The sequence below is a fragment of the Oenanthe melanoleuca genome, chromosome 10, assembly GCF_029582105.1.
Source record: "Oenanthe melanoleuca isolate GR-GAL-2019-014 chromosome 10, OMel1.0, whole genome shotgun sequence".
Taxonomy (NCBI): Eukaryota; Metazoa; Chordata; class Aves; order Passeriformes; family Muscicapidae; genus Oenanthe; species Oenanthe melanoleuca.
This window is the reverse complement of record NC_079344.1, coordinates 624,648-652,008: the sequence shown is the minus strand read 5'-3', so window position 1 is coordinate 652,008 and position 27,361 is coordinate 624,648. Positions and strand designations below refer to the sequence as shown.

General features: G+C 51.6%; 1 protein-coding gene across 2 annotated transcripts; it reads left to right on the top strand.

Moving 5' to 3' along the window:
* Window positions 1-140: 140 nt before the first annotated feature.
* Window positions 141-27,202, top strand: SPG11 (SPG11 vesicle trafficking associated, spatacsin). 2 transcript variants are annotated; one of them, XM_056499451.1, is made up of 40 exons: window positions 254-560; window positions 1,455-1,639; window positions 2,391-2,618; window positions 3,136-3,322; window positions 3,945-4,082; window positions 4,622-5,085; window positions 5,302-5,447; window positions 6,088-6,220; window positions 6,322-6,477; window positions 6,935-7,113; window positions 7,255-7,431; window positions 7,735-7,806; window positions 8,139-8,266; window positions 8,846-8,988; window positions 9,542-9,749; window positions 10,202-10,405; window positions 11,057-11,163; window positions 11,907-12,052; window positions 12,354-12,515; window positions 12,866-12,932; window positions 13,334-13,499; window positions 14,788-14,978; window positions 15,506-15,614; window positions 15,827-15,986; window positions 16,691-16,918; window positions 17,061-17,261; window positions 17,586-17,693; window positions 18,282-18,438; window positions 18,548-18,762; window positions 19,158-19,878; window positions 20,576-20,712; window positions 21,203-21,401; window positions 22,110-22,247; window positions 22,782-22,915; window positions 23,339-23,446; window positions 23,994-24,162; window positions 24,478-24,566; window positions 25,232-25,387; window positions 26,167-26,318; window positions 26,817-27,202. In XM_056499451.1, the coding sequence occupies exons 1-40, from the start codon at window positions 352-354 to the stop codon at window positions 26,998-27,000; spliced, it is 7,161 nt and encodes a 2,386-aa protein (XP_056355426.1). In that variant the 5' UTR covers window positions 254-351; the 3' UTR covers window positions 27,001-27,202. The 2 variants fall into 2 exon arrangements, with proteins under 2 accessions (XP_056355427.1, XP_056355426.1); XM_056499452.1 differs by lacking the exons at window positions 26,167-26,318; window positions 26,817-27,202 and having other exon boundaries at window positions 141-560; window positions 24,086-24,162; window positions 25,232-25,320.
* Window positions 27,203-27,361: the final 159 nt, after the last annotated feature.

The window sequence follows — 27,361 nt, the reverse complement described above, 5'->3', positions numbered from 1 at the left end:
GGCCGCGTACGGGGGGGACACGGGGAGACCCCGGGACAGGGAGAGACCCCGCGACACAGAGATATCCCCGGGATAGTCCTGCCCCCAGGGTGAAAACACAGAAAGGCCATAGGGATCTGCAACAGAGATCAGAGAAAAGATACAGAAAGTTCTAGTTAAAAATAAGGAAAATTCTTCTTAAAGACGGGAGCGGCCACGGCGGGTACTACAGCTCCCAGCGTGCATTGCTGCGCCGCGGTGCATGCTGGGGGCTGTAGTCCGGCCTGTCACCGTCCAGCTGACCGGAACGAGCGGCGGCCCCGCCGAGATGGCGGCGGCTCGGGCCGGGCGGCGCTGAGAACGAGGAGCGGGATGGCGGCGGCGGCGGCGGGGGCCGGGGCCCGGGCGGAGCTGCGTGTGCTGCTGGTGCCCCGCTCGGGGGAGCCGCCGGGATGGGCGCGGGTCCGGCTGAGCAGAGCCCGGGACGCTCTGGGCTCGGTGCTGCTCACAGGCGGGATCTGCCTGGAAGCGCTGGGGCCGGGCCGGGTCCGGGGCAGCGTCCTGGAGGGAGCGTGGGCCGAGTGAGTGAGGGCTGGACTGGGAGAGGGGAGCCGGGGCTGTGAGGGGAGCCGAGTAAGTGAGGGGAGCCGAGTAAGTGAGGGGAGCCGGGGCTATGAGGGGAGCCGGGGCCGAGTGAGGGGAGCCGGGGCCGAGTGAGGGGAGCCGGGGCCGAGTGAGGGGAGCCGGGGCCGAGTGAGGGGAGCCGGGGCTATGAGCGGAGCCGGGGCTGAGTGAGGAGAGCCTGGACTGTGAGGGGAGCCGGGGCTGAGTGAGTGAGGGGAGCCGGGGCTGAGTGAGTGAGCGGAGCCGGGGCTGAGTGAGTGAGGGGAGCCGGGGCCGAGTGAGTGAGGGGAGCCGGGGCTGAGTGAGGGGAGCCGGGGCCGAGTGAGTGAGGGGAGCCGGGGCCGAGTGAGTGAGGGGAGCCGGGGCCGAGTGAGTGAGGGGAGCCGGGGCCGAGTGAGTGAGGGGAGCCGGGGCTGAGTGAGTGAGGGGAGCCGGGGCCGAGTGAGTGAGCGGAGCCGGGGCCGAGTGAGTGAGCGGAGCCGGGGCTGAGTGAGTGAGGGGAGCCGGGGCTGAGTGAGAAACCAGGGAAAAGTCTGGAAAGGATCAAAGTGTTCTGCTCTGCCTCCTGGACATCCCAAAGCAGAGCATCCCTCGTGTCCTGGGTGGCTGAAGTGAAGAAAGCAGCAGGATGGAAAGCCCTTTGTCCTGGAGAGGAGGAGAGCTGGGATCCCTCAGGCTCTGTCCTGCCGAGGATGAGGCAGTTCCAGGATGGGAGGGATGGGCTGGCAGCAGAATCTTCACTGCTGAAGTGATGGTGTTGTCCATCATCAGTGCATATCCAGAAAAAGGGAAAGGGAATAAAGCCAATAACCTTCCTGATGTTTTAACCTTCCTGAATGTTTTATCTTCAGCTTCATGTGGGACAGCACAGAAGATGATGGTTTGCAATCGAACAAGACAAAACTCCTGGCTCTTGCTCAGAGCCACGACCTGTTTGTCTATGAATTCAGTGTGGAAGATGGAAAACACAACCCCAATTCCCTGCACAGTTGTAAGGAAGAGACACTTAAAAAGCTCCTTGAAGCTAAAAACATAAGTGAGTAAATTGCAGTGTGTGGCATGTGTGGGGTATTGCAGGTCTGGTTCTGCTGCTCCTGGGGGGATGGATCACTGGGATTGAGCACCAGGGAATTTCAGCCACCCCCACACTGATCCAGTGTGATCAGCAGGATTCATGGGCTTGAAAAATAATGGAGACATTTCTGTAATCAAAGGTGACAGTGTTAGAAATAATTCAACTCTTGTAGGGTCATGTTCGAGTGATATGAAGTTAAAAATTAATAAAATATATGCAACCCTGCTCTCACAAATTTTAATTTTAATATTGGGACTGATGGGGAGAAAAGAGAGACAGGACTCATAAATAATCCTGCAATGTTAATTAAACATTTAACCTTGTATTTTGTGATTAGCATAGTGTACAGTTAGAATGAGCCTTTGGTGTTTTACAGGTTCTTAAACAGGCTCCCTTCCTAAAATATTTTATTTCCAAAGTTTTTAGCTTTTCTTCTCAGTGCTGACTGAAATCCTATTTTATGCTGGTTTTTTATCTTCTTCATGGTATTGTCCACTGAAAAAGCTACATAAAAAGTTTTGGGAAATTGTTCTAGAATTATTGCCTCTGGCAAAGTGAGATTTCAAACCAACCACCCCAGCTCCCAATCCCACCTTCTGTTAGGATGGTAACTGGGACAATGGATTTGAGCTGTTATTTTCCTGGAATTCCTTTACAAATCAAAAGTCCCAGCTGGCTGTAATCCAAAATGAAAATACATTTAAATTTACAGGTCTGCCTTCAATTTTCTCTGTGAAGATTCTGTCCTTTGAAAACAACAAGTGCAAACTTCTGCTCAACCAGTTCATCCTTGTGCACCTGACCTTTGCTGGGGAAGACTCACCCCCAGAGAGCTGTGGCTGCTTCCCCCTGGCTCTGCCTCCAGAAGCTGTGGGGAGGATTGCAGACTCCCACTTCTGCAGGGGGATCCTGTTCCTGCTGGACAGTGCTGGCTGGATTTGTATCCTTTGCAGGAGAAACTGGGAGAATCATCTGCAAGAGCAAAGCTGCTGCTCTTTGCTGTCAGGGCTGGGCAGAAATTTCTTTAAAGACATTGAAGTGATGCCTGCAGTGAAGGTTGTGTAGGCAAATCCTGGTTATTGCAGTGAGGTGCCAGAGCTGTGTGTCCAGGGTTTCCAGCACCCACTGCAGATGTGTTTCCCACTGGACTCATGGGTTTGGTTCATGGGTCTGTGTGCAGCAGGCTGACTGCTGCTGTCACCTCATTGCTTAATTCAGACAGAAATGATCTGCAGGCACACAGGCAGTCAGCTTGGGAGGCAGGTTTGTGTGTTGGGGTGGGCTCAGACCTGTCAGCTCCACCTGGGTTTAACCTGTTCCTGCTCATCTTCTCTGCACATTAAGTTCAATAAACTCAGGTTGCCTCTCCCTCCTCTTGGAGCCCAAATTCACCACGTTCCCCTGTGTGTAACTCCTCTCTTGGGCACTCCTGGGCTTTTCCTTGATGCTGTTTGCAGACATATTTGGCTGCTCTGATGGTGCCACCTTAGGGAAGGTCAGTGTGGCCCTGGGAGCTGGGCAGGGGCAGGGCCCAGCCCCTGTGCCCCCCCTGGCTGGCCTGGCAGTGTCCCCTGACCTCAGCACAGCCGTGGTGACCAGCAGCAGCCACAGTGCCCTGGCTGTGCAGCTCACCCCCTACTTCAGGTACAACTCCCAGGGGAGAGGGGCCTTTGGGCTGAGCTGAGCCACAGCTCCCCAGTCCTGCTCTGTACTCGTTCATTCTGAGTTCTGTGCTGCAGCAGAAATCTCCTCTGTGGCTGAGCTGAGCCACAGCTCCCCTGTCCTGCTCTGTACTCGTTCATTCTGAGTTCTGTGCTGCAGCAGAAATCTCCTCTGTGTTTAAACATGCTCCTTTCATTGTTTGCTGTGATTTATTCTGTGTCACTTTCACAAAGGGAGCTGTCTCTATAGCATGTGCTTTTTTTAATTTATCTGTTAACAAGTAGATGAACTTTGTCTTGCCCTTCATATTTTCTCCAGGAAGATGAGGTGCTCTCAGTGCCAGGTGGGTGGTAGCACCTTTTAGAAATACTGTGGGGTATGGAATTATCAAACTGTGCTGGTGCAGCTGTGCTGGTTCAGCTTGATAAATTAGGGACAGGTAGTAATTAAATTTGAGGTGTCCACCTCAAAGGAGAGAGCATTATGTTTTGATGGCTCACCTGTTACCCTGAGAGAAAACTGCACTGAGCTCCTGGAGGGTGAACATGAAAAAACATCTTAAATCACCTGAGCAAAGTGGAACTTTGTACTTATTTCTTTACAGACAGTTCCCTGAACATTTGTTCTGTAAGAGAGATCCTGAAAATCTGCCAGTGAAGCCTGCAGAGGGCCTGGATGAGGATGAGCTGGCCAGTTCTGAGCACAGCATGGAGCTGCTGTCACTGCCCTTCCACACAGACAGGTACAGGAGGGAAGGACCTGACACAGGCTGGGCTTTGCCTCTTTGGGTCCCTGATAATGAACTGCTGCTTTGTTTATTCAGTTGTAGCTGTGACAGGTAAAATCAGCTCATTTGACTGTAAATCTTTTGAATTTAGGGTGGCCAAGCTTTACATACAGCATTGAACAGCTTCCAAACAGAAATTGCTGCTTGGGGGTTACCTTTAAGCATGTCAGTTATAACTTGGTGCATAGATAAGAAAGATTCAGTTCTGGAATTAATTCTGTTCTATTGTTTTTTAATTGGGGCATTTTCTGTGAGGAAAAGAACTTTTTGCTAAAGATGCTAAACATGGACATTGTCAGCTGATGCAGCTGTGGTCATTCAGCTTGGCTGCAGGGAGTATTTAAATGCAAATAAAGAGGCCATGGTAAGGTTAAAATGCACGGTTCTGGATGGATTTTATAAGCTGGAAGTGCATTTTATTTAGCTGAGAAAGCTTTACCTGCCTTGTTGCTGGAGTGCCACCTGGTGTTACAGGACCTGTGTCCCCTCTGCAGGTCCTGGAAGGCACACTTGTCCTCACTGTGGGACAGAGTGAGGAGAAGGAGAACACCAGCCTCTCCAGATTTGGGGAACGACTCGAACTTGCCTTGGTACCAGTTTTTTACCCAGCTGGAAGACCATGATCCTGAGATCTGTGAGGATGCAGAGAAGATGGTGGCCTTTGTTCCCCGTGTGACGTGGGCGGCTTCCCGAGCGCTGCAGGGCCAGGCTGCAGCCCCTGGGGGTGCAGGGCAGCAGTGGGCACAGATCCCCGTGGGAGCAGCCCAGGAGAGGGTGGCAGTGCAGTGCAAGCTGGTGACTGGAGGCACAGCTGTGTTTGTGGTGCAGGCCCAGCACACAGGGCTGTCTGTGGCTCTCTGGGATCTGCAGTCGCAGGCCGTGACGTGCTCCCCCTTTGGCAGCAGCAGCGTCTTTGTGGAGTGCAGTGCAGAGCTGCCCCTGTGTCTGCTGCTCACAGGTGAGGGGCCATGACTGTGCTGGGACAGCTCTGCAGGGGTTTTAGTGTTTCACCTGGCTGGTCCTGGGTGGTTTCCATTCCCTTCCTGCTGGGGTGAAATCCCAACACAGCCACTGCAGCTTTGCCTCTCTCTTCTGGAAGCAGCAGTGGGTACAGATGCTGCTGCCCAAGCAGTGGCTGCTCTGTCTCTAATTCTGGCTGGGTTGTGCCTTCCAGAGCGTGGCCTGTCCCTGGTCCTGTTTGGTGTGACCCAGGAGGAGTTTCTGACCAGGCTGATGATGTTTGGCAGTGCTGGTGCCGTGGATTCTGTGTGTCACCTCAATGGCTGGGAGAGGTGCTCCATTCCCATCCATGCCCTGGAGGTGAGGAGAGCTGCCTGGTGTCTTGCAAGTCATAAACTCTGTCTTTCCAAGTATTGGATGCAGTTTAGCAGTGCCAGTGTGGGTTTACACACAATTAAAAGTGTGCCTCAAACCTAGGGGCAAAAGGAAGGGGTTTAGTTATTAAATAAAGAGTAAAACCCAATGATGAGTAACCCAAAGGGAGAAATACAGGAGCAAAGTGAATGCACATTAGTAAAATAAAAGAAAATAAAGCAGTGCTCAAAATTCCCTCTTAATTGGACCCAAAACTATTTTGCCAGTTTCTGCAGTAGTTCTGTCCTCTGTTTAAATATGAAAAGCAATCCTTGGAACTGGATTTCTGGGTTTGTTGCACTGTTCTTACAGAATTGCTGTAAGCTTATTCAGAGTCCTGATTCTCCTGGTATTTACTTCATGTTGCTGCAATAACATTTTGTGTGTGGAGGGTTTGAGCAGAGCCTGGCAGGTTCTGCCCAGGTCACTTTGTTATTTCAGGCTGCAGGTGCTGCACACAGAGTTTAAATCCCTGCTGGTTTTCTGTGTGTGTAGTCTGTCAGGAGTCAGAATCCCAGCAGTGAGTGCACAGGGCTAGAATGGGTTTAGAATCCATGCTTAATTGTTCTGTTTCATGTTTGTCCAGGCAGGGTTGGAAAATCACCAGCTGGACACAGTGGACTTGTTTTTAAAGAGCAAAGAAAGTGTTTTCAGTCTGCCTGCAGCCTGCCCTGGTTCTGAGCACCCTGGGGATGGTTCCTCCCAGTCCTACCTGAGAAGTAAGTGCAGGGGCTGCAGCTGCACAGGATTGATTTCCTTCCCTGGCTCCCTGGGGCTGGGCAGGATGCAGATGTGTGAGCTGTTTCTGGAACCATTGCAGATCTGGAGGAGCTCAGGCCAGCTTTGAACTTGCTCTACTCAGCAATCCAAGACAATGATCTGGAGCCTCACAGCAAACAGTTCTCTGAGCAGCTCCTGAGCCTCACCCTGACTTTCCTCACCAGGCAGCTGGAGGAGATCTTTGTGCACACAGAGGGTAAGAGCACTCCTGCTGGGTCATATCCACTAATGTCTCATCATTTTAGTAAGTAAGAACAGCTAATTCTTCTAATTAAAAGCTTAAATCTGCCTAGAGTTAACATAAAAAATACTGGAATTAAGTGAGTGAAAGGTGTTCATCCCTGTGTCTCAGATTGGATTTACCTGACTAATAATTGGTTGGATTACTACAAGATTTCAGTTCTCCTTTCCTGGTCCCTGGGCAAGAAAAGCCCCCAGTGAGGGCAGGGAGCTGTGTGGGGCTGTGGCTGTGTCCTGGCAGGGTGCAGGGAGTGCTGGGCTCCCACTGCCTGTACAGGGGACAGAGCTGATGTGCTCTTCCCTCTGAGAGATTTCTGTTTATTGATCAGCACATTTATTCATTCTGCACTTCTGAGCATTGAAATCCTGTCTGTTCATTCCCATTTAACTGGTGTCTTGGATGCTTTTGGCAGAACCTGATGAATTCCTGCAGAAGGCTGCAGATATTTTAACTGACTACATCATTAAACTGAGAAAATTCCTGAGGAAATATCCTCGCCCACCTGTGGCTCCAGGGCCCACAGGAGCTGACCTGGATGAAGACCTGCCTGAGATAGAAGAGAGCCAGGAATGGGAAAAGCTGACACCAGAGGTGAAAATGAACCACCCAGTTTTTACTACTGTGGTGATGTTTATATAAGGAGATCATTTGTGTGAAAATATCTTAATGCACAGAGGAGGAAAATCACCATAGGGATGACACAGATCAGTGTGTTCTTGTTTTTCCCTTTAGGAAGTCATTGCTGAGGCCATCCTAAGCAACAAAATACCAGAGGCCCAGATCTTCTTCAGAAGGCACCAGCATCCTGCTGAGAGCCTGCAGGAGTTTCTGCAGACAGGTTTGAACCTGGCCTATGACTGTCTGCTGAGGGGCAGCACCAGGGAGGCCTCAGAGCTGCTGAGGAACATGGTGAGAGCAGGGCAGGGACTAGGGGAGCTCCTGGGGCTCCTGGGGAGGGGCTGATTGCAGCAGAAACTGGGGGGATTAGGGTGAAAATGGAATTGTTTGAAGAGCTGCAGAGGTGCTGGCCAGCAGAGCGAGGGTGGCTCTGCCTGGGGGGTGTCCCAGGTCTGTGCCCCAGTGCTGGGGACATCAGGGGCTGTCACAGTGCTGCCTGTCAGGGCTGTGGAGGGAAGGCAGCTGTTTATGGTGGATTTGATGTTTTCAGTGGGTTCTGTGGGCCCTTTTACATGAGTGTCTCCTTTGTGCCAGGGCTTGGATGTGAAGCAGGAGTTGCACAAGATCTGCTTCCACACCGAGGACAGACACGTCAGGGAGCTGCTGGTGAGTGCAGCAGGGGCTGAGCTGAGCTGTTTGTGCTGGGCAATGAACCCCAGGGTGGGCTGGGCTGCAGAGCAGGGACAGGGCTGGTACTGCATCCTCCCCTGTGCCCCTGGGGCTCCCTGCCCCTTGGCACCTGCAGGTGCAGAGCTGGCACAATGTCATTTCTTGTCCTGGACTCCTCCTGTCATGTAAATGCATTGCCCTCTGCTTCCAGCATCTTTTCCTACACTTGATTAATTGTTTGCACTTGTAGGATCATTTACAACTTGAATATATTCAATATAGATAAAAATTGGGGGCAGTTGAAGGTAACACTTTATTTTGAATTAAAGGTGAAAACCTTACAAGAAGAAAATTATTTTTCTGAAAAAGAGAAGAAAATGATAGACTTTGTGCATCAGGTTGAAAGCTTCTACTCAGAGTCCTTCCAGGAAAATGAAGAGACTCAGTCTCTTCCCAGGTAATGTGGGTTATTACTTTTAATTATTGATTAATAGCATTAATAGGGTTTAAAATGTGCTGGATTCTGCATTCTGTGAGATTTACTGCACTAACAAATGCAGTCTTTAATTTCACTAATTTCACACTGGTCTTGTTTGCAGAAATCAGAGTCAGTGTGGGGGCTGAATCATTTTCTCATTAATGCAGCAGTTGCTGTCATGTTCTCTCATGACAAACTGTTGTGTGAGTCATGACAAACTTGTGAGGGTGACAGAGCTCTGCTGCCTCAAATGAAGCATTTGTAATAACAATATTAGAACTTCTGCTCAATTATTCCTGTTCACATGTTTGCTCTGGTTTTGATCTGTGATGTCCATAATACAGCAAACTAAATAACCTAGAAAAATAATTTTACAGTTATGGTAATCATAATAATTAAATAAGGGTAAAACTGTTATGATCCTCATAATTAGCTTTGGGAAAACAAGGCAGATTTTAGTTCCCAGTCCTTGGGCTCCAGTCAGTCCCTGCCAGGCTGAGAGCTTGGCTGGGTTTTGGGCTGGGCTCTGCTGGGCCAGGCTGACCCCAGCCCTTGCAGGTTCAGCAGCTGCAGGAGGGAGCAGCAGGCAGTGCTGGTGCAGCTGGGCTGCAGCAGGAGCCTCAGGGTGATGCTGAACTGGGCTCACTGGTGGGATGAGCTGGTGCAGGAGATGATTCTGCTCCCCAGGAAACCACGCCAAGGCAAGTGCTGAGGGGCTGGGGCTTCAGCTGGGAGCTGAGATCTCTTTGGCACAGCCTGGAGCTGCTGTGTGGGAGTGGGCACAATCCCAGAGGTCACTTATTCTTTATTTTTATTATCAGTGGAAGTGGGTAATGATGGATTTCATCCTGTTCCATCCTGGGTCCTGGAGGGAAGGGTTTGGAAGCTGCAAGGGACTTGCCTGAGGCCATGTGTGAATGCCACCCTGTGCCATGTCCTGTCCCCCTCCCTGCACTGGGGAATCCCTTCCAGCCTTGGGGCAGGGCTGGATGGGATTTGGGAAGGGATTCCTGGCTGGGAGGGTGGCACAGGTGCCCAGAGCAGCTGTGGCTGCCCCTGGATCCCTGGCAGTGCCCCAGGCCAGGGATCTTGGAGCAATCTGGGACAGTGAAAGGTGTCCCTACCTAAAAAAACTGGATGTCCTTTAAGGTCCCAGCCCAAACCATTCCAGGGTTCTGTGTAAGAAAATGCCAGCATTTCCCTCAGAAGTGGTTGTGTGTGCTGCTTTCATCCCTTTGCCTCTTTGAAACCCAGAGCTGAAGAGCTGCAGTGCTGAGGCTCTGTGGATGCACCTGACAGCCCAGCATGACTGGGGCAGTGTTAGTTCCTGGATTGAGGAGTCAGAGCCCTGCCAGGCTCCCTGTGGCCCAGCTGCCTGGCCCCCCCTGAGCCCTGGCATCGTGGACAGGAGCACTCTGTGCAGCACCTACATGAGACAGGACATCCTGAACAAGCTGGCCAGGTAGGGCCCCCAGGGCTTCACACTCTCTTCTTCCTGTGGGAAGCCAAAAGCAGAAATAAAATCATTGATACATATTAATTTTTATTCTGCTCTTTTTGGAAACAGCACAAATTCATTGATAAATGTGATTTTAGTCTTCTACCTTCAGTTGTGTGAAAACAGTAAGAGCCATGAGAGCAGGAGCACTCCTCCCTCAGGGATGTTTGCCTGTGGTTATAGTCCTGATACCCACTTTACTGCAAGGGAGGGGGTTCTGAGCATCCCACTGTTCACACTGTTCTGTGCAGTGACCTGGAGTAGCCACAGGCAGATGGATTTGGGCACCTTGTGTTTGCCTCAGTAGGGAATTCATCCCTGGGAGGGAAAGGTCTGCCCTAATTCTGAGCTGAGAACACCCAGCAGAGCTTGTCAGAGAGAGCTGTGTGATCAGTGTCTGTGCTTTTTTCTGGCAGAAAAGGAATTTTTGTCCCTTCTGAGCTGGAAGATTTTGAGCTCCTGCTGCAGAGGTTGTCGTGCCTGGGGGGTGTCCTGCAGAATCCTCACCCTGTTCCAAAATACAGCACTGCCAGTGGCCTGGACTTCCATGGGCAGTTTGTCCTGCACTGCCTGGAGCACAGCCTGCACTACCTGCTCTACACCTACCTGGACTACTACAGGTAATAGTCCCTTCCCATCCTCAAATCCCATGATTTAAAGAAGGAAATTAATTTGAACAGTTAGTGGGGAGAGTTTTCCTCAGCCCTGGCAGTGTCATTTGACAGAAACTCTGGGATAGTGTGTGAGATTTTAAGCTGTGTTTGGGAGCTTTATCAGATTGTCTTAATATTAATTTGTGTGTCAGTCATGAAAGGAAACAATTACAGCTGTAATTAGTGTAATGCTGCAAGCAATGCAATCCTAAATGAGCCCAGTTGCTCTTCAGAAACTCAGAATTTAAAAATTCAGAAACTTTCTAAAGCACAAGTGTCAGTTGGCTGCTGATATGTTCACAGGTAAGGAAATTGCAGGTTTCCACCTGGACTAGGGTTAGTTGGGATTAAAAGTGATACCAGTATTAGGTATTGGAGCTGCATGAATTCTTCCCACTTTATGGACACTTGGCATTAAATTTCTGAGCTCTAACTCCAGTCTGGAGTTACCAGGAATGAAGAAGTGGACCAGAAGAAAAGCCAGCACCTCATTTTCTGGTTGTTTGTCTAACCACTTGTATTTGGCATTAGCACCCATGGGGTGCTCCACATCTTTAGTGCTGTGTTACATCAGTTTCCCAGTCCTGCATTTTCACTCTGCTGCTCATTCATTTCCAGTCTGACCCCCTCAAGCTGCCCCATCCTGGATAAGAAGGAGCTGCAGGAAGCACACCCCTGGTTTGAGTTCCTCCTGCAGTGCCGAGGGGTCGCCAGCAATCCCCGAGGTAGGAACCTCCTCCAGATGTTCCTGCCCTAGCCCAGGGCAGCACAGCTGGATTAAACCTCTGCTCTGCTGCAAACCCTCTGGCCATGGCCAGTCACCTTCCTGTCCATCACCTGCTCATCTCTGAAATCTGGATTGTGATTCCTGCTTGGAATTAATTGTACTGAAAGATCTGGAGACTGCACAGAAATGAGAATTTGTGTATAATCATCATTACCTCCAGTTCACTAACATTCCCAACAGGCTGAACAGGAGGAGAGTTAATAAGGAAATACATCTTATTAAAATTAAACCTTCCTCCAGTCCCTGTGGTGCATTTTGATTTCTCTGCCCTTGGATTATGTGTTTGCTTTATTGCTTTATAGAACTTGTGCCCATAACTCATTGCACTTTTTAAACATTTCATCCTCTGCAGAGCCACACATTAACAAAAACCAAAAATAATCCCAAGTGAAGCTTTTTTTAGCAAGTGTGATCAGTGTAGGATAAAGAACTGAGCCACTCCAGTGCAGAACTGTGGGGCTCAGCCCCGTGGATCTGTGTAGGCAGAGCTGCAGTTTGAACAGGGAGAGCTTGGTAACCTTAGCTCTCCTTATCTGTGTTCATAGGCAAAGTGAGGAAAACCTCAGCAAAACAACAGAAAGGAGAAAATTCAGCATTTTTCACATTCAGAGGGCAGCTGCAGTGTGTGATTGATGATTTGATACTGGTTTTGCATGGAATGAAATGTCACTTTTTTTGCAGACCCCAAGATGATTTTCCAGGCCAGTCTGGCCAACGCTCAGATGCTGATGCCCAGCAGCCAGGGGGGTGTGAGCAGCATCCTGCTGGAGGGCAGGACCCTGCTGGCCCTGGCCACCACAGTCTATGGGCCTGGGGGCATTGACCAGGTACTGCCAGGGGCTCCTGATCCCCCTGTCCTGTCCTGCACTCGTGGCTCTGATAGAAAAATGTCCCCTGGGCCAGAGGGGTGCCCAGAGTGTCTGACCCACTGCAGTCACCTGCAGCATCAGCTGCTGGGGAACATGGGTGTGCAGCAGCTTAAAATACATTTTATAGACAAAAATATGCTGCTTTCTGTGTTGTCACTGCATGTCAAATTCCCCTGAGGCAGATTGGCACAGCCCCAAATTATTTTATTGTTACTGAATACAGTTTCCTCCTAATTAACTTTGCCTGCTTGCAATGTAGGTCCTTCAGAATGAAGATACAGAAAAACCTCTCAAGAAAGTTGATCCACAGCTCTTAAAGATGGCCTTGACCCCTTACCCCAAGCTCAAGGCTGCTCTGTTTCCCTCCTGCACTGCTCATGGGATTTTGCCCCCTGACATCTCTCTCTACCACCTTCTGCAGGTACACACAGGGCTTTTGGCAGGACCAGGGGAAGAGAAGCTGGTTTGCAGCTAAAGCCTGGGGTGGGAGCAGGGGTTGTTTCTGTGGGACCCTTAATGAGGAGCTGAAGTTCCCAGCTTTATCCTGGGCTGCTTTTTCAAGTGCTCTCTGTACCCTGGGAGTTTGCAGTGCTGCAGTGTCAGAGAGGGATGTCCTGCAGTGTGCAGTGAGCAAGGTGTTCAATATTGCAGAAATCACAACATTGAAATTTCATAATGTTAGTAATGGTAAGAGAATTAGAAATTGAGAATTACAGGACAGTTAGTTGAAATTCTTAAGCTCCTCAGGATATTTTGTTTCTGATCTTTCAGTCATTGATGCCCTTTGATCCCACGAAGCTGTTTGGCTGGCAGTCAGCAAACACTCTTGCTGTGTCAGGTATGTCCCTGTCACCTGCTTCCCTAGCCTGAGTACCTCAAACAAAATACATTCCAGGGGAATTATTTGGCAGACAAATTTACTCAAAAGACCATTTATTTCACAAGAAAAAAAGTGTAATTCACGAAAATTGGGTTTTGAACTGGAATTCTAGATTTTTGCAGTAAGCTCTTTGCAGACAAAGAGTATAAACTGGAAAAAGAATGTTTTCTTTGAAAAGCAAGCTGAGGGGATGCAGAGCTGTGCTTTTGCAGTGGGACTCCAGTTGGTTTTGGGTGTGCCAAGCTCTGATTTAGAGCCAGAGCAGCCGTGTTTGGTTCTCCCCTCGTGTGCTGGAATCGGAATTGTTGCTGGCTGGAATGGAGCTGTGTCCCCCTGACAGTGCTGCTCTCTGTTCCCAGATGGCTGCAGTGAGCTGCCCCACTTCTCCAGCCCCCAGCTGGTGAGCAGGCATGCTGTGCTGGAGAGCCTGGATTTCCTCTTCTACCTGCAGCACGGCCGCCCCGCCTTCGCCTTCGGCACCTTCCTGGGCCAGCAGCTGGCCAGGAGCAGAGCCCCCAGGCAGCTGTGAGTGGGCACAGGGCTCAGCTGGCACTGCCAGGGCAGCCATCCTCCCCAGCAGGGCCAGGGGGGTCCCCAGGGTTAGAAATCAAATATCACCTGGAGGGAGGTGAGCTTGACTTGCACTGAAGCCTTCAGGGAAATTAAAATATATTAACCCACACAGAAGTGTAAGCTTTAGTTTTAGTTATTAAGTCACATAAAGTAGAGGTCTTAGTCTTAAGTTAGTAGAAATATTAAAAAGTCACATAGATATAAAGCAGAAGTGTAAGTCTTAGTTTTAAGTAAGTAGAAATATTATTGAGTCACATAAAGTAGAAGTCTTAGTTTCTAGTAAGTAAGAATATGCTTTAAGTGCCTTAAGAGAGTAAAAAGCCCTAGAATCTCTAGTATAAGGTTCAGGTTGAAAGTTCAGAAACTTAACCCCAGACATAACTGAGGAATTGCCTCAGTAAAATCTGCACAAGGGAAGTGAGGAAAATATTCCCAGTCAGATCAAACATGGTTGGGCTCTTGTTTTAGGAACCTGAGCCCCTAGATGGCTTTGTAGAAAATGATGCCCCTTTTCTTTGACATTTCCTAATGGTGACACTTCCTTGGTTTAATTAGCAAGGCAAAAAATGCACTGGAGGTCGATGGAATTAAATGTTCTGGCTGAAGCTTCAAAATGAGGTGTTCAGAAGGGTACAGTCAAATGACACATCTTGTTTGAATACATGAAATTCTCTGTTTAGTGTGGGAATTAGGAGAAATCTCTGTTTCTGCAGTGTCTGGTTTGTGTGTTAGTCACTGTTTGTTTCTCTCCATCGTTTCCACACAGATTGGATTCTCTTGTGTAAACTGGGGCAAAAGCTGTGTGCAGCTGGGGCTGAAAGGGAGACATGGATGTGGAGTGAAGTCATGTCAGGATTATTTCAGTGCAAAAACCCTCTGGGGACATTGTAGCACCATCTGCAGGTCAGACTCAGGTTCTGGTGCTGCAGTGGATTGAGAGCTCTGCAAAGGTTCTCTCTGCCCCAGCTGCTGAGGGGGTGTTTTATTAATTAGAACACCAATCCCACTTGGTTTTGCTCCACTAAAATTCCAATTTAGTTTTTGATAAAGGTGTTAAATTGCAAACTCTGCTGGTCACATGTGAGCCTTCATTCTCACACCCACTTTTTCTGTAAAAATGAAACTTTTAGCTCATAGTTACCTTAGGTGCTGATGTCCCTGGGGGCTCAGTGCAGCTGGCAGAGTTTGGGGATCACTGCTGCTGGCCAGGGCTAACCCCACCTGTGTGTTCTGCTTGCAGGGTGCAGCAGGCAGCTCGGGAGGCCCAGGCTCTGGCTCTCTCCTCCCTGGGGATGCCCTCAGTGGCTGCAGCCTGTGTTTGCTTCCTGGAGCTGCTGGGGCTGGACAGCCTGTGCCTGCGTGTGCAGCTCAGGGCTGCCAGCAGGATCTGCAGCCCCAGCACTGGGGCCTCTCTGCACAGGGACTCCCTGGGTAAGGTCTTGGTCTGCCTTGTGCATTTCTGGGGAAGAGAAGCAGGGAGGGAGGCCAGGGTGCTGCCTGGTGGCTCAGCAGTGCAGCAAAAGCACCTGACAACTTTGTTGTTCTCTTGTTCCTGCTTTTTGACTAATTTTGAAGGTGCATTCTGATCCTGTCATATCAAACAAGGCAGGAGCTGACACAGCCTCTATCAGGATCTGACAGACACTGTTCTGCAGCTGCCCAGGACTGATATGAGTGAGGATCACTTGTAATAATGTTACAGAGTTAAACAAAGCCCACTGCCAAATCTCCTTTCTCCTTCCTAATTAAAAACTGTCTTACAGGTACTGTCCTACACCTGCAGGGAGATCAAAGCTGTGGGGAATTAAATTTATCCTAGAAATAACTTCAGAAAGTTGTATTTCTAGCTCTAGAGCCACAGGTGTCTGCTTTCCCCACTAGGAGTTTCTGGTAGTCTTGGGAATGCTGCCCTGGCTCTGATCCCAAACAGCAGCTCAGGAATGTGTTCTTTCAAACAGTGGAGAAGTTCACAAAGCTGGCTGATGGTGAGAAGGCAGCAGCAGCAGCAGTTCTGACCTCCTTGGAAGAGGCTTTCTGGGATTCCATTGAGCAGCAGGGAATAAAGAGGTGAGAGCAGCCAGGTTTGGGGGGCTGTCTGGGAAATGGGGGCTGGGCACTGGCTTTGGTGATTTGTGTGTCAGGTAAGAGCAAAGAGGGCAGGGCAGTGCCTTGGTGGAGCTCCCAGGGGCTGTGACCTGGCTGCTCACAGGGTCACTTCATACCTGAACATCTGCAAATGCTGCATTCACTGCATCTGAAGCTCTCTGAATCCCTTGCAGGACCTGCAGTGACTCCAGCAGGCAGTGGTCCCTGGTGATGCAGTTCTGCCAGCTCCATGGCCTGGAGCTGAGCACGTCCTTCCTCAGGGAGTGTGCCAGCTCCAACCAGTGGCTGCAGTTCCTCATCCAGGCCCAGCTCTATGGCCACCAGCCAGCCCAGGTGAGCTGTGTGTGCACTGCCCTGGGGCTGTGGCCAGAGAAAACCCCACTGTGGAGACAGCAGGAGCCTCAGCAGTTCCTGGGCTGTGGTTCTCTCAGGATATTGGTGCCCTTGGGCTGTGATAGCCCTTCCCTTGCTGCCACATTTGGAAATTTAATTTAAACTCAGGTAGTTACTGCTGGTTTTTTTAATGGAAGAGTTGCCACATGTTCAGTGTAAGTTGTAATAAAGCCACTCATTTTCCTTTCAAAACTCAAATTGAAATTTTGGTAAAGATACTTAAACTTTTGAGAATCCAAGTTTTCCACCTTTGGTTTTGAATATGATTAAAATACTCCAATAAAAGCAGTTGGGAAAAGCTATGTGAGGAAATTAACTGGGTAATTAAGTGGAAATTAACTGGTAAGATGATGCTTAGCAGGCCTAGGATTCTAACTTGGATCTCCTTGTTGTTTTGGGGAATCTGTAAAGCCCCCAAGTGGAGCCTTTTCATGCTCTGCTGCTGCACTACAAGAGAGCAGAACTGAGGCTCTCTAGGAGACATTTGGGCTTCAGTCTTTCATTAGAATAATTCACACCTACAGATCCCTTTTTCCTCTCTAGATCTCCAAGTTGTTGTAAGAACTGAATTTGAAGAGTGTGTTGTGTATTCAGTGCTGCCCTCTCCTCTGCCTCACAAGGTTTTGGTGCTGTTGTCCCCACAGGTGCTTCCCCTGGTGCAGGATTTCCCTGCTGTGGTGCAGGATCACCTGGAGCTGGCCCTGGGGAGGCTGCTGAGTGCTGAGCCTGCTGCTGCAGGCAGGGCCCCTGCAGGGAGCCTGTTCCAGGTGCTGCTGCAGTGCCAGGAGAGCCCCAGCCCCTGCTGGCAGCTGCTGGCTGAGGGGCTCAGGGCCCAGGCCCCCATCCTCAGTGTGCTGGCTGCCTGCTGCCCTGTGAGTCTGCACTGTAGCTCTGGGAAATAAACACAGCTGTGGCTGTGCCTGCTGCTGTCCAAGCTGCTGGTGTGTTCTGGGGCAGCTGTGTGACCCCTCACCCAGCAGGGGAGGTGCAAACCCATCCTTGTGGCATTTGCAGGATGCAAACCTCATCTCCTGCCTGTGTGTTTGGATCATCACCTCTGTGGATGATGCCACCAGGGCTGAGGTGACCTCCCACATCCCCAGCTGGCCAGAGAGTCCCCAGTGGGACCTGCAGGACCTTGCTGTCATCTGGAAAGTCTTCTTGAGGAAGCAAAAGAGTAAAACACTTCTCAATGGATTCCAGCTCTTTTTAAAGGTGAGGGAATGTGGTTTCAGGGGTATATTTGGTGTATCTCACACCTCCTTGGCCTGTAAATCCCTCTGTGTCTTGCTTTGTGCCAAGGATAACCTGGCTATCCACTGGAATTCCCAGTCAAATTAGAGGTTCTTCCAATTATCACAGATCTGTAGATCCTACATCAACCTTGCATGCAATTTTAATAAATTAAAACTTCATTGTTCTGCTCCTGAGGAAGGCAGATTCTGCATTTATTGAATTAAATAATAGATGATTTTTCCAAGTATGATTTATTTATTGAACTTCTGGAAATTTGTTATAATCTGATTTTGTGTCTTAAAGGATTCCCCTTTGCTGCACATCCTGGAGATGTATGAACTGTGCATGAACTGTAAAAAGTACGATGAAGCCAAAACCAAACTGGACACATTTCAGGAAAGCCTCACCAAAGTAAGGAAATGAATTTTCTCTGAATGTCATTGCTGGGTTTAGCAGTTCAGAGGAGCAGAGTGCTTTCACACTGTGAAACACTGTCCCTCAATGCTGGTGTTTCATCAATCCTTTCCATCCCAGTTTTGTGGTTCCCTGATGTGCTGCTGTCTAACATTCCCTGTCAGGAGTGGTGTTTAGGCAGCTCAGGAGCAGATCCAGCAGTGACAGGGACTGTGTCTGTCAGTCCATCCTGTCTGGCCATTGCTGGTCCATCACCCCTCTCCTGTCCCTTGGCCACCAGCAGCACCTGGTGTCACCCTGCTGTGGCACTTCTGGGTCCAGCACACCTGGGGAGAGCCACCTCCTGCCTCCCTGGGGAGGGACAGAGTACCTTCCATCCCTGTTGCCACTCCAGTGCACAGCTCACCTGCAAGGAAAGGAGCACCTGCCCCTGACCCTGACCCTGCCCCTGCCCCTGCCCCTGCCCCTGCCCCTGCCCCTGCCCCTGACCCTGCCCCTGCCCCTGCCCCTGCCCCTGCCCCTGCCCCTGCCCCTGCCCCTGACCCTGACCCTGACCCTGACCCTGACCCTGCCCCTCATCCACAGCTGGCAGCTGCAGGAGCAGCCCCCGAGGTGCCGCTGCCCTGGCTGGAGTCGCAGGCGCTGTTCCTCCTGCAGCTGATGCTACAGCAGTGCCACACGCAGTACGAGCTGGGCAGGCTCCTGCAGCTCTTTGCTGCAGCAGAGAACCTCCTGCTGGATGGTGAGCACAGCAGCAATCCCACCCCTGTGGCAGGGCTGGCTCCCCAGGGGAGCTCAGCCTTGCCTGGGGTTCAGACCCAGCTCTGCTGAGCTCTGTTCTCTTTACCCAGGGCCCTACATGAGGAAACTCTGTGCCCTCAGTGAGACCCTGAGGGGCTCCTCCATCCCCATCAGCCCCTCCATCCTGGTTCCCTGCAGCCTGGAGGTGTTCCAGGGGGAGTGCAGCTCCATCCTGGAGCAGCTGCAGGAGCAGGGGATGTTCAGCCTGGCTCGGGAGGTGGCAGCCCTGGCCGAGCTGCCCGTGGACAGCGTGGTCACACACGAGGTACAGTGCATCAGGGACAGGCACCTCTTCTTCCTGCTGCTGCCAGGATTGGGGTGCAGCTTCTCAGCCTTCCTGAAACATTGAGAAGTAATTTTTTATTTTAAGTGTAAGTGCACCAAACACACTGGCTGTAAGGGCTGAGCTGCAGGGTACAGACAACTGTCCTTATTCTCTTACTGTTTTATTTGTATGCAATCAGTTTTATTTGGGGAGAAAAATGGGTTTATCCATCAGGGGGTGGAACAAGATGGTCTTTCCAACCCAAAGCAATTCTGTGACTTGCTGCATATTGGGGCAGTTTTACCCAAATCCAGTGTTTCAGTGCTGGCCATGCTGTGTGAGTAATTTTTCTTTCTTAGAAAGATAATTGTGATAAACCTCTGTGGATTTTACAGGTTCTGAGAGACCTGCAGCATTTAAGAGACTCTGGACAGTGGCACCAAACCCAGACAAGAGCTGAGTTCTGGAAGAAGTGCAACGACACCTTCACCAAACATTGCATCAGCAGCCGAGCTGCAGCCGAGTTCTTCCTGCAGCAGGCCAGCCACGTGTGGGAGCCCCCTGAGCTGGAGGAGAGCAGCAGCAGCAGCAGCATGGAGAGGGAGCTGCTGCTCACCCTGGCTGGCCACTGGCTGGCCCAGGAGCCCGGGGTGGCCGTGCAGGAGCTGGAGCAGCTGGAGCAGCAGATCTGGCTGTGCCGCATCGCCCGGCGGCTGGCGGGGGCCGAGGGCTCGGGGCAGCGGCCGTGCCCCGGCCCTGCCAGGCTGGGCAGCGAGCTGTCCTTCGCCAGCCTGGCCCAGCAGTTCTCCTTCGCCCAGCTGCCAGCCCTGAACGCGGGCCGGCTGTGCGGGCTGGGGGCGCTGGCCCGCGGGGAGCCGCGGCTGGGGCGGGCGGAGCGGGCGGCGCTGGCCGCGCTGCTGGGGGCGCTGCTGGAGCAGGGCCGCGTGCACGAGGCCGCCCGCGGCTGCCGCTACTTCCAGCTGTGGCACAGGGACGTGGCCCTGGTGCTGCTCTGCAGGGCCCTGGCCTCGGGGGAGGCTGGGCTGGAGCAGCTGCAGCCCGAGCTGCAGGCGCTGCTGGCGGCCGGAGCGCGGACAGCCGGGGACAGAGCCAGCAGTGAGTGACTGACCCCCTTCCTCCCTCCTGCATCTCCCCAAAACCTGCAGGAACCCCCTCCTCCTGCTCTCTGTGCCTGCTGCAGCAGTGTGTGTGCAGCCTTGCAGTGCTGCCCTGTGTGCTCGTGCAAACATCCTGGACCTTGCATTTAACTCTCAGTTCTGGCCCAGTGAAGCAGCACTGAGCTTTATCCCTGTTCCTGCTTTTAGAAAACGCACTCTACTTATTTTTATTTTTATTTTTTTTAGCCAAAGCAAGGAATGCTTTAATTACTATATTTTTCTAACTCCTTTGTGCATTATGAAGGGTTTAGTGTTCCTTGTTTAATAGCAAGGCTAAGGCTGGGAATGTTTATCTGTAAAGTTCTCTGCATGTCTGTGAAGTCTGAGTGACTCTCAGCTGGAACATCCCTTTCTAATACTGGTCTGTAAAACTGAATAGACACAGAAGGGCACAAATGAATCCTAACCCATCTGGAAGGCTGCAGAGCCCTTAGTTAGTTTTACACTTAGATATTTTATATCTGAGATATTACTGAGGGTATTTGTACCCCAAAACAAAAAGTAACATTTAAAAAATCACAGGTGCCAAGAGCTCAGTTTTCAAAGATTGAGAAGGTGTTAGGAATTGCTGCAGATTTTGGGAGCCTTGCCCCTTTGTCTGCCTTTAGACAGGAATTGGTGTTTTTTGTTTCCAGCATCCAGCCTGGAGGACTGGACCCCCCTGGGCTGTGAGGATGATGCCGTGGTGGCAGCGCTGAAGGCTCTGGCAGAGGAGTGTGTCCATGGCAGGGGCTACTGCAGGCAGGTGCTGTGCCTCTATGAGCTGGCCAAGGTGAGCTGGGGCCAGGGCTCACCTCTGGGGCAGCTCTGCTGGGGCTGGGCTGCTGCTCTGGGGGTGTCAGGGGGGCTGGGACTGGGATTTGGGTGCTGGGACTGGGATTTTGGGTGCTGGGACTGGGATTTTGGGTGCTCCTGCAGGAACTGAGCTGATCCGTCGGGAGGTGTCCAGGGTGCTCCGAGTGGGATTTTAGGTGCTCTGACTGGGATTATGGGTGATTCTGGGTGTCCCTGCAGGACCTGGGCTGCTCCTTTGGGGGTGTGCTGTGGCTCAGGGATGCTCTGACTGGGATTTGGGTTATTTTGGATTATTCTGGGTGCTCCTGCAGGACCTGGGCTGCCCCTTCAGGGAGGTGTCAGGGATGCTCTGAGTGGGATTTTGTGGGATGTTGGGTGCTCTGAGTGGGATGTTGGGTGCTCTGAGTGGGATGTTGGGTGCTCTGAGTGGGATTTGGGTTATTTTGGATGACTTGGTGTCCCTGCAGGACCTGGGCTGCCCCTTCGGGGAGGTGTCGGCGCGGGACCCCCGGGAGGTGCTGGGGGCCATCCTGGCGCGGCGGGGGCCGGAGCGGGGCCGCAGGGCCCAGGCCTTCATCAGCTGCCAGGGGCTGTCCCCGGCCACCGTGGCACCCCTGCTGGCACAGCAGGTCACCCAGGAGCTGCTGGCCTCAGCCCAGGGCAGAGGTTGGTGCTGGCTCTGGGATCTGCACAGGGAGAGGGTGGGGACACACCTGGGCTGGGTTTAGGATCTGGGGGTCTCTGTGTCTCCAAAACCCCCTGCTCTCACAGGCTGGGTTTGGCTTTGGGGGGGTCTCTGTGTTCCCAAAACCCCCTGCTCTCACAGGCTGGGTTTGGGATCTGGGGGTTTCTGTGTCCCCAAAACCCCTGCTCTTACTCCCTGAGGGCTCAGCACAGCCAGGGATGTCTGGGCAGCTCTGCTCTGTGAGCAGTTCCTGCTTTATGTCAAGCTCTATACAAATGTTCATTTGTGGTTATTCATGTGCCCAGTGCTGCAGTAGTTAAGGTTGTATTTTATGGAGATAAATTTAATACTGTTTTTAAAAAGGATTTTTTTAACTGTGGTGTTAGCTGCCCCACATTATCTGACTTGGGAGTATCACATGCATTTCCCTGTGTAAAACATGAGAAAAGGTTTTCCCCTTTCTTTTTTCCTTTGGGGAATGAGGAGCAGCTGTGTGGTTGTCCAGTAGAATTTTGTTGGGTTGAGCTGGCACAAAAGTATTTTCTGATGGTTAAATTTAATCAGTAACTTTAGGATTGTCATCCCAGGTCCTCAGCCAGTCTGGGTGATGTCAGATTGTTTGTTAATTAATGATAATTACCAGTTCTCTCCTGCACAATTAGTGGTGACACGATTCTCTCTGGCCACAGGGCAGAAGCAGGTTTGGAACCCTGCAGTGGAGAGCCAGGCCCTGCTGCAGCTTGCCAAGCTGTGCCAGGATCACACCTTGGTTGGGATGCAGCTGCTGGATAAAATCTCCTCTGTGCCCCGTGGGGAGCTGTCCTGCAGTGAGTAAATGGCAAATCCTGCCTGGAGTAACCTGTGTGTAGCTAACCTGCCTTCAGCTCTGCTGCTCATCTCAAATTTCATATTCACTGGGTAGGGCTGAGGTGTGCACAGTAGATAAAGGTGCTGCCTAAGGGTTTATTTTCCAAACAAATTTCAGATCTTTGTGCTAAGCAGGAGGTGGGAAGTGACCTGAGCTGTTGTGGTGGGGCATTGTGACTTTGTTCATGTTCATCACACTTAGAAACTGAGTTTTTCAAACCCAAATGCAAAACTTGTGCCCTTTTTTTTCCAAAAGCAGAGCTGGCAGGCAGTGCAGGGGTGATGTGTTACACATGTGTGTGTCTTCACAGAGAATCATTTCTGTAACTCAGGGGTTTTTTCCTTTAGATTTTTCTCTTTAACTAGAAACCAAGCTATGTTAAACCATGACAATTTGCCAGCTTTTGCTGGAGGAGGCTGGAAGTTCTGTGCTGAGGCAATAATTCACTTCCTCAGCCCTTTCACTGAAATACCAGAATTCTTCTGCTCCTCAGTCACAGAGCTGCTGATCCTGGCCCACAGCTGCTTCAGCCTGACGTGCCACATGGAGGGGATCACACGGGTGCTGCAGGCAGCTCGGCTGCTCACCGAGGAGCACCTGGCTCCCAGGGAGGAGTATGGGCTGCTGGTGAGTGCTGGGGGAGTGCTGGGGGGCTGGAGGTGAGGGCTGGGGGGCTGGAGGTGAGGGCTGGGGGAGTGCTGGGGGGCTGCTGGTGAGTGCTGGGGGTCTGCCCAGGGCTGGGGGTGAGTGCTGGGGGGCTGTGCCTGCCCTGGGTGATTCAGCTGCTGGGGAAATGTGGCTCTGGGTTCTTGGGCATCTTTAATTCGTGCTCTGGAGGAGCTCCTGGAGCCTGGGACGTGCCCAGTGCAATGGTGTCAGTGCTAAAAGCTTCAGTGCTGTTTCTGTGTGATAAAACCGTGCCCTTGCAGCTCACTGTGGTTGGTGCAGGAGCCCCCCATGGCTCAGGGGAAGGTGTGCTGTGCCCTGGCTGCCCTGGCTGCCCTGGCTGCCCTGGCAGGGGCTCCCTGCTGAGGGCCCTGCTGTCCCCAGGTTCGCCTGCTGACAGGCATTGGCAGGTACAATGACATGACCTACATCTTCGAGCTGCTGCACCACAAACAGCACTTCGAGGTGCTCATGAGGAAGAAACTGGACCCGGTAGGAGAGGGGCAAACGTGCAGGGAGCTGTGCATGGAGCTGTGCATGGAGCTGTGCAGGGAGTCATGCAGGGAGCTGTGCAGGGTGGAACTGGCTGAGCATTTCACTTCCTGGGTGCAGGAATCCAGAGTCAGGTTTCACAGAAATAAATTAATGCTCATTAATTTATTCTAATTTTATTTATTCTAATTTATTCTCATTTTAGTTGAACCATTTTTTCCTAATTAGTTCAGGGCTACAAAAGCAGCATTGAAACAAACTAGGCATTGTCAGAGTTTTCAGATCCTGCTTTGCTTTTATTTGTAGTTAAAGTTTCATGGGGGTGGTTAAAAATCATAAATATCCATAGCTTTGCTTAAGTCATATAGAAATGCCACATTTTGACATTTGTATGTCAAGAAATGCACAGTGGGTGGATTTTCACACCTGGTTGAGCGCAGGGGTGAGGCTGCTGTTGGTTTTGGGTGTGATGGTCACTTTTTGGGAGGTGGTGGCTTGTGGAGGGTGCAGGAGGAGGCCAGAGGCTGCTGAGTGTCCTGTGTGCCAGAGTGGGACGCTGAAGGCAGCACTGCTGGACTACACCAAGCGCTGCCGGCCCGGGGACAGCGAGAAGCACAACATGATCGCCCTGTGCTTCAGCATGTGCAGGGAGATCGGCCAGAACCACGAGGCTGCAGCCTGCACCCAGCTGAAACTGATCGAGAGCCGGCCCTGGGGTGAGGGGCAGGGCGGGGCAGGGCGGGGAGGGGAGCGGAGCTGCTGTGTGAGACCTGGGGCTGCTCTGTGTGTGTGTGTGTGTGCCCGTGTGCCCGTCCTGGGGCTGTTCTGGGTCCTGGGGCTGCTCTGTGTGTGTGTGTGACCTAGAGCTGCTCTGTGTTAGTGTCCTGGGGCTGCTCTGTGTGAGACCTGGAGCTGCTCTGTGTGTGAGTGTCCCGGAACTGCTACAGGGACAGACTTGGCACTGGGAGGGAATTTTGTAACTTTGTCACCTTTATAAATAATGGGTTATTCCTTCTTTTTTCCCGTTTCAGAGGAGTCTCTTCAGGATGTTGCAAATTTGAAGAAGCTGCTGCTGAAAGCTCTGACTCTCTTCATTGATGCAGCAGAAAGTTACTCCAAGGTAAAGTGATAATGAAATGGAAATGGAATGACTTGTGGGCAGCACTGGGAGCACATGAGCAGTGGGCTGGGAGAGCACACAGAGCTGCCCAGGGAGGGTGTCTGTATCTCTGCAGCCCAGTAACCCCAGTAACCCCAGTAGCATGGCTGTACCTGAGTGTGCTGTGCTGGCCCCTGCTCAGGCTTTAACCCCTGAGGTTACAGGTGGGTTCCCACTGTCAGAGCAGGAACCATGAGCTTAATTAGCAAGGCTGGAACAAATGAAGTATTTAAACCCAAGTGTGATGATGATGGAAGTGTTTGTGGGAGCAAAGCTTTGTTTAAAGCTCATGGAGTGTGATGGATGTGCAGCTGCAGAGCTCTGAGTCACTGCAGAGCTCCAGGCTGCTCTCAGGGATGTTCCCACTTCCCTGGCAGCTCTCAGGCTCTGTCCCAGTCCCAGGCTCTCTGTCCCAGTCCCAGGCTCTCTTGCAGCTCTCAGGCTCAGTCCCAGTCCCAGGCTCTCTCTTGCAGCTCTCAGGCTCAGTCCCAGTCCCAGGCTCTCTGTCCCAGTCCCAGGCTCTCTTGCAGCTCTCAGGCTCTGTCCCAGTCCCAGGCTCTCTGTCCCAGTCCCAGGCTCTCTTGCAGCTCTCAGGCCCAGTCCCAGTCCCAGGCTCTCTCTTGCAGGACTCGTGTGTGCGGCAGGCGCTGCGCTGCCGCCGCCTGACCCGCCTCATCACGCTGCAGCTGCACTTCCTGGGCTCGGGCCAGAGCACCAGGATCATCAACCTGGGCAGGCAGGAGCTGCCAGGGGCCATCCTGGCTTTGCCCAGGTTCTACCAGGTGAGCTGGGCTCCCTCTGTTGGGGAATGACAGCTGTGGCTGCCCCTGGATCCCTGGCAGTGCCCAAGGCCAGGCTGGGCAGAGCTTGGAGCAGCCGGGGATGGTGGGAGGTGTCCCCGTTCAGGGGCTGAGGAAGGGTGTTCACAGTGCTTTGCTACCCTGTGTTTCACAGCTGTATCTGTTACCTGTGTTTCACAGCTGTACCTGTTACCCTGTGTTTCACAGCTGTACCTGTTACCCTGTGTTTCACAGCTGTATCTGTTACCTGTGTTTCACAGCTGTACCTGTTACCCTGTGTTTCACAGCTGTACCTGTTACCCTGTGTTTCACAGCTGTACCTGTTACCCTGTGTTTCACAGCTGTATCTGTTACCCTGTGTTTCACAGCTGTACCTGTTACCCTGTGTTTCACAGCTGTATCTGTTACCCTGTGTTTCACAGCTGTACATGTTACCCTGTGTTTCACAGCTGTATTTTTTACCCTGTTTCACAGCTGTATTTTTTACCCTGTGTTTTACAGCTGTATTTTTTACCCTGTGTTTCACAGCTGTACATGTTTCCTGTGTTTCACAGCTGTACATGTTTCCCTGTGTTTCACAGCTGTATTTTTTACCTGTGTTTCACAGCTGTACATGTTTCCCTGTGTTTCACAGCTGCTCTCAAGAGCAGCAGCAAGGCAGGGTGGCTCAGAAGGAGAGCCCAGTGCTGAGCTGTGTGTGTGGGATGTTCTGTGCACTCCCTGACCTGCTCCTGTCCCTGTCCCTGTCCCTGTCCCTGCAGGCAGCCATCGTGGCCGAGGCCTACGAGTTCCAGCCAGACTGGGCAGAGGTTCTGTTCCAGCAGGTGATCAGCAGGGGGGATTTCCTGTACCTGGAGGAGTTCAGGCAGCAGCAGCAGCTGAGGCCTGGCCTGTTCGAGGAGGTGGCCAAGAAGTGAGTCAGCTGCTGGGGGAGCTCAGCTTTAAACTCTTCAACTGGTACAGGGCAGGGCTTGTACAAGGGGCTTGAGATGGAATTCCAGAATGGTTTGGGTGGGAAGGGACCTTAAATCCCACCCAGTGCCACCCCTGCCATGGCAGGGACACCTCCCATTGTCCCAGGGGCTCCAGTTTGGCTTTGGGCAGTGCCAGGGATGCAGGGGCAGCTACAGCTGCTCTGGGCACCTGTGCCAGCCCTGCCCACCCTGCCAGGTGGGATTTGTTGGTGGGTTTGGTTCCTGATCCAGCCTTGTCCTTGAGCTGGACAAGGAGGGAGCCCAGGGCTGGGCAGAGCAAATCTTTAAAATGAATCAGAGCAAATAAACAACAGGAGATTCAAGTGTAGGTGTTGAGTACAACCTCTTGTTGAAAATGTCATTCTTGCAGGCCCAGAGCAAGAGTCTCAGGGGCCTGGGGAGGTTCAGTGTCTCAGTTCCATGTGCAAATGTTGCAGGGTCAGACAACACCAGCCCTCTGCTGATGCTGCCCTGAGGAACCTGAAGAGGTTCCTCAGCCACTGTGAGGACATCTACACCTACTACAGGCTGGCCTACGAGCACAAGTTCTATGATGTGGTGAACTCCCTGCTGAAGGACCCTCAGACTGGCTGCTGCCTCAATGACCTCCTATCCTGCTGAATTCCTGCTGAATTCCAGCCCAGCACAGACTGCAGGCTCAGTGCTGATCAACACAGATTTTATCAATGACCTGCTCACAGGGCTCTGCTGCTCTGCAGAAATTACTCCAGAAGACTGGACAGGATTGTAAGTATTTAAAATGCTGAGATTGTGGTAACCTAAAATTGTGCTTTGTATAATAAATCTTATTGTTTATAAATTACTTGAGTCACCAGCAAACACTGACTGGCACAGGTAGGGGTGAAGCAGAGATCCAGCAGCCCTTTAAATCAGGGGCAAAGGGAGGGAGCACTCCAGGAATTGTCTCCAGAGAGGCTGAAACAAATGTGCAGAACATCCAAGGGAGTTGAATAAGCAGAAT

Excerpts from the sequence above, each read along its gene's own strand:
- SPG11 (XM_056499451.1), top strand. The coding sequence starts at position 352 with ATGGCGGCGGCGGCGGCGGGGGCCGGGGCCCGGGCGGAGCTGCGTGTG. Across the intron at positions 18,763-19,157 it reads ACAGCGTGGTCACACACGAG|GTTCTGAGAGACCTGCAGCA; the intron begins GTACAGTGCATC and ends TGGATTTTACAG. Across the intron at positions 20,713-21,202 it reads GCCTCTATGAGCTGGCCAAG|GACCTGGGCTGCCCCTTCGG; the intron begins GTGAGCTGGGGC and ends GTGTCCCTGCAG.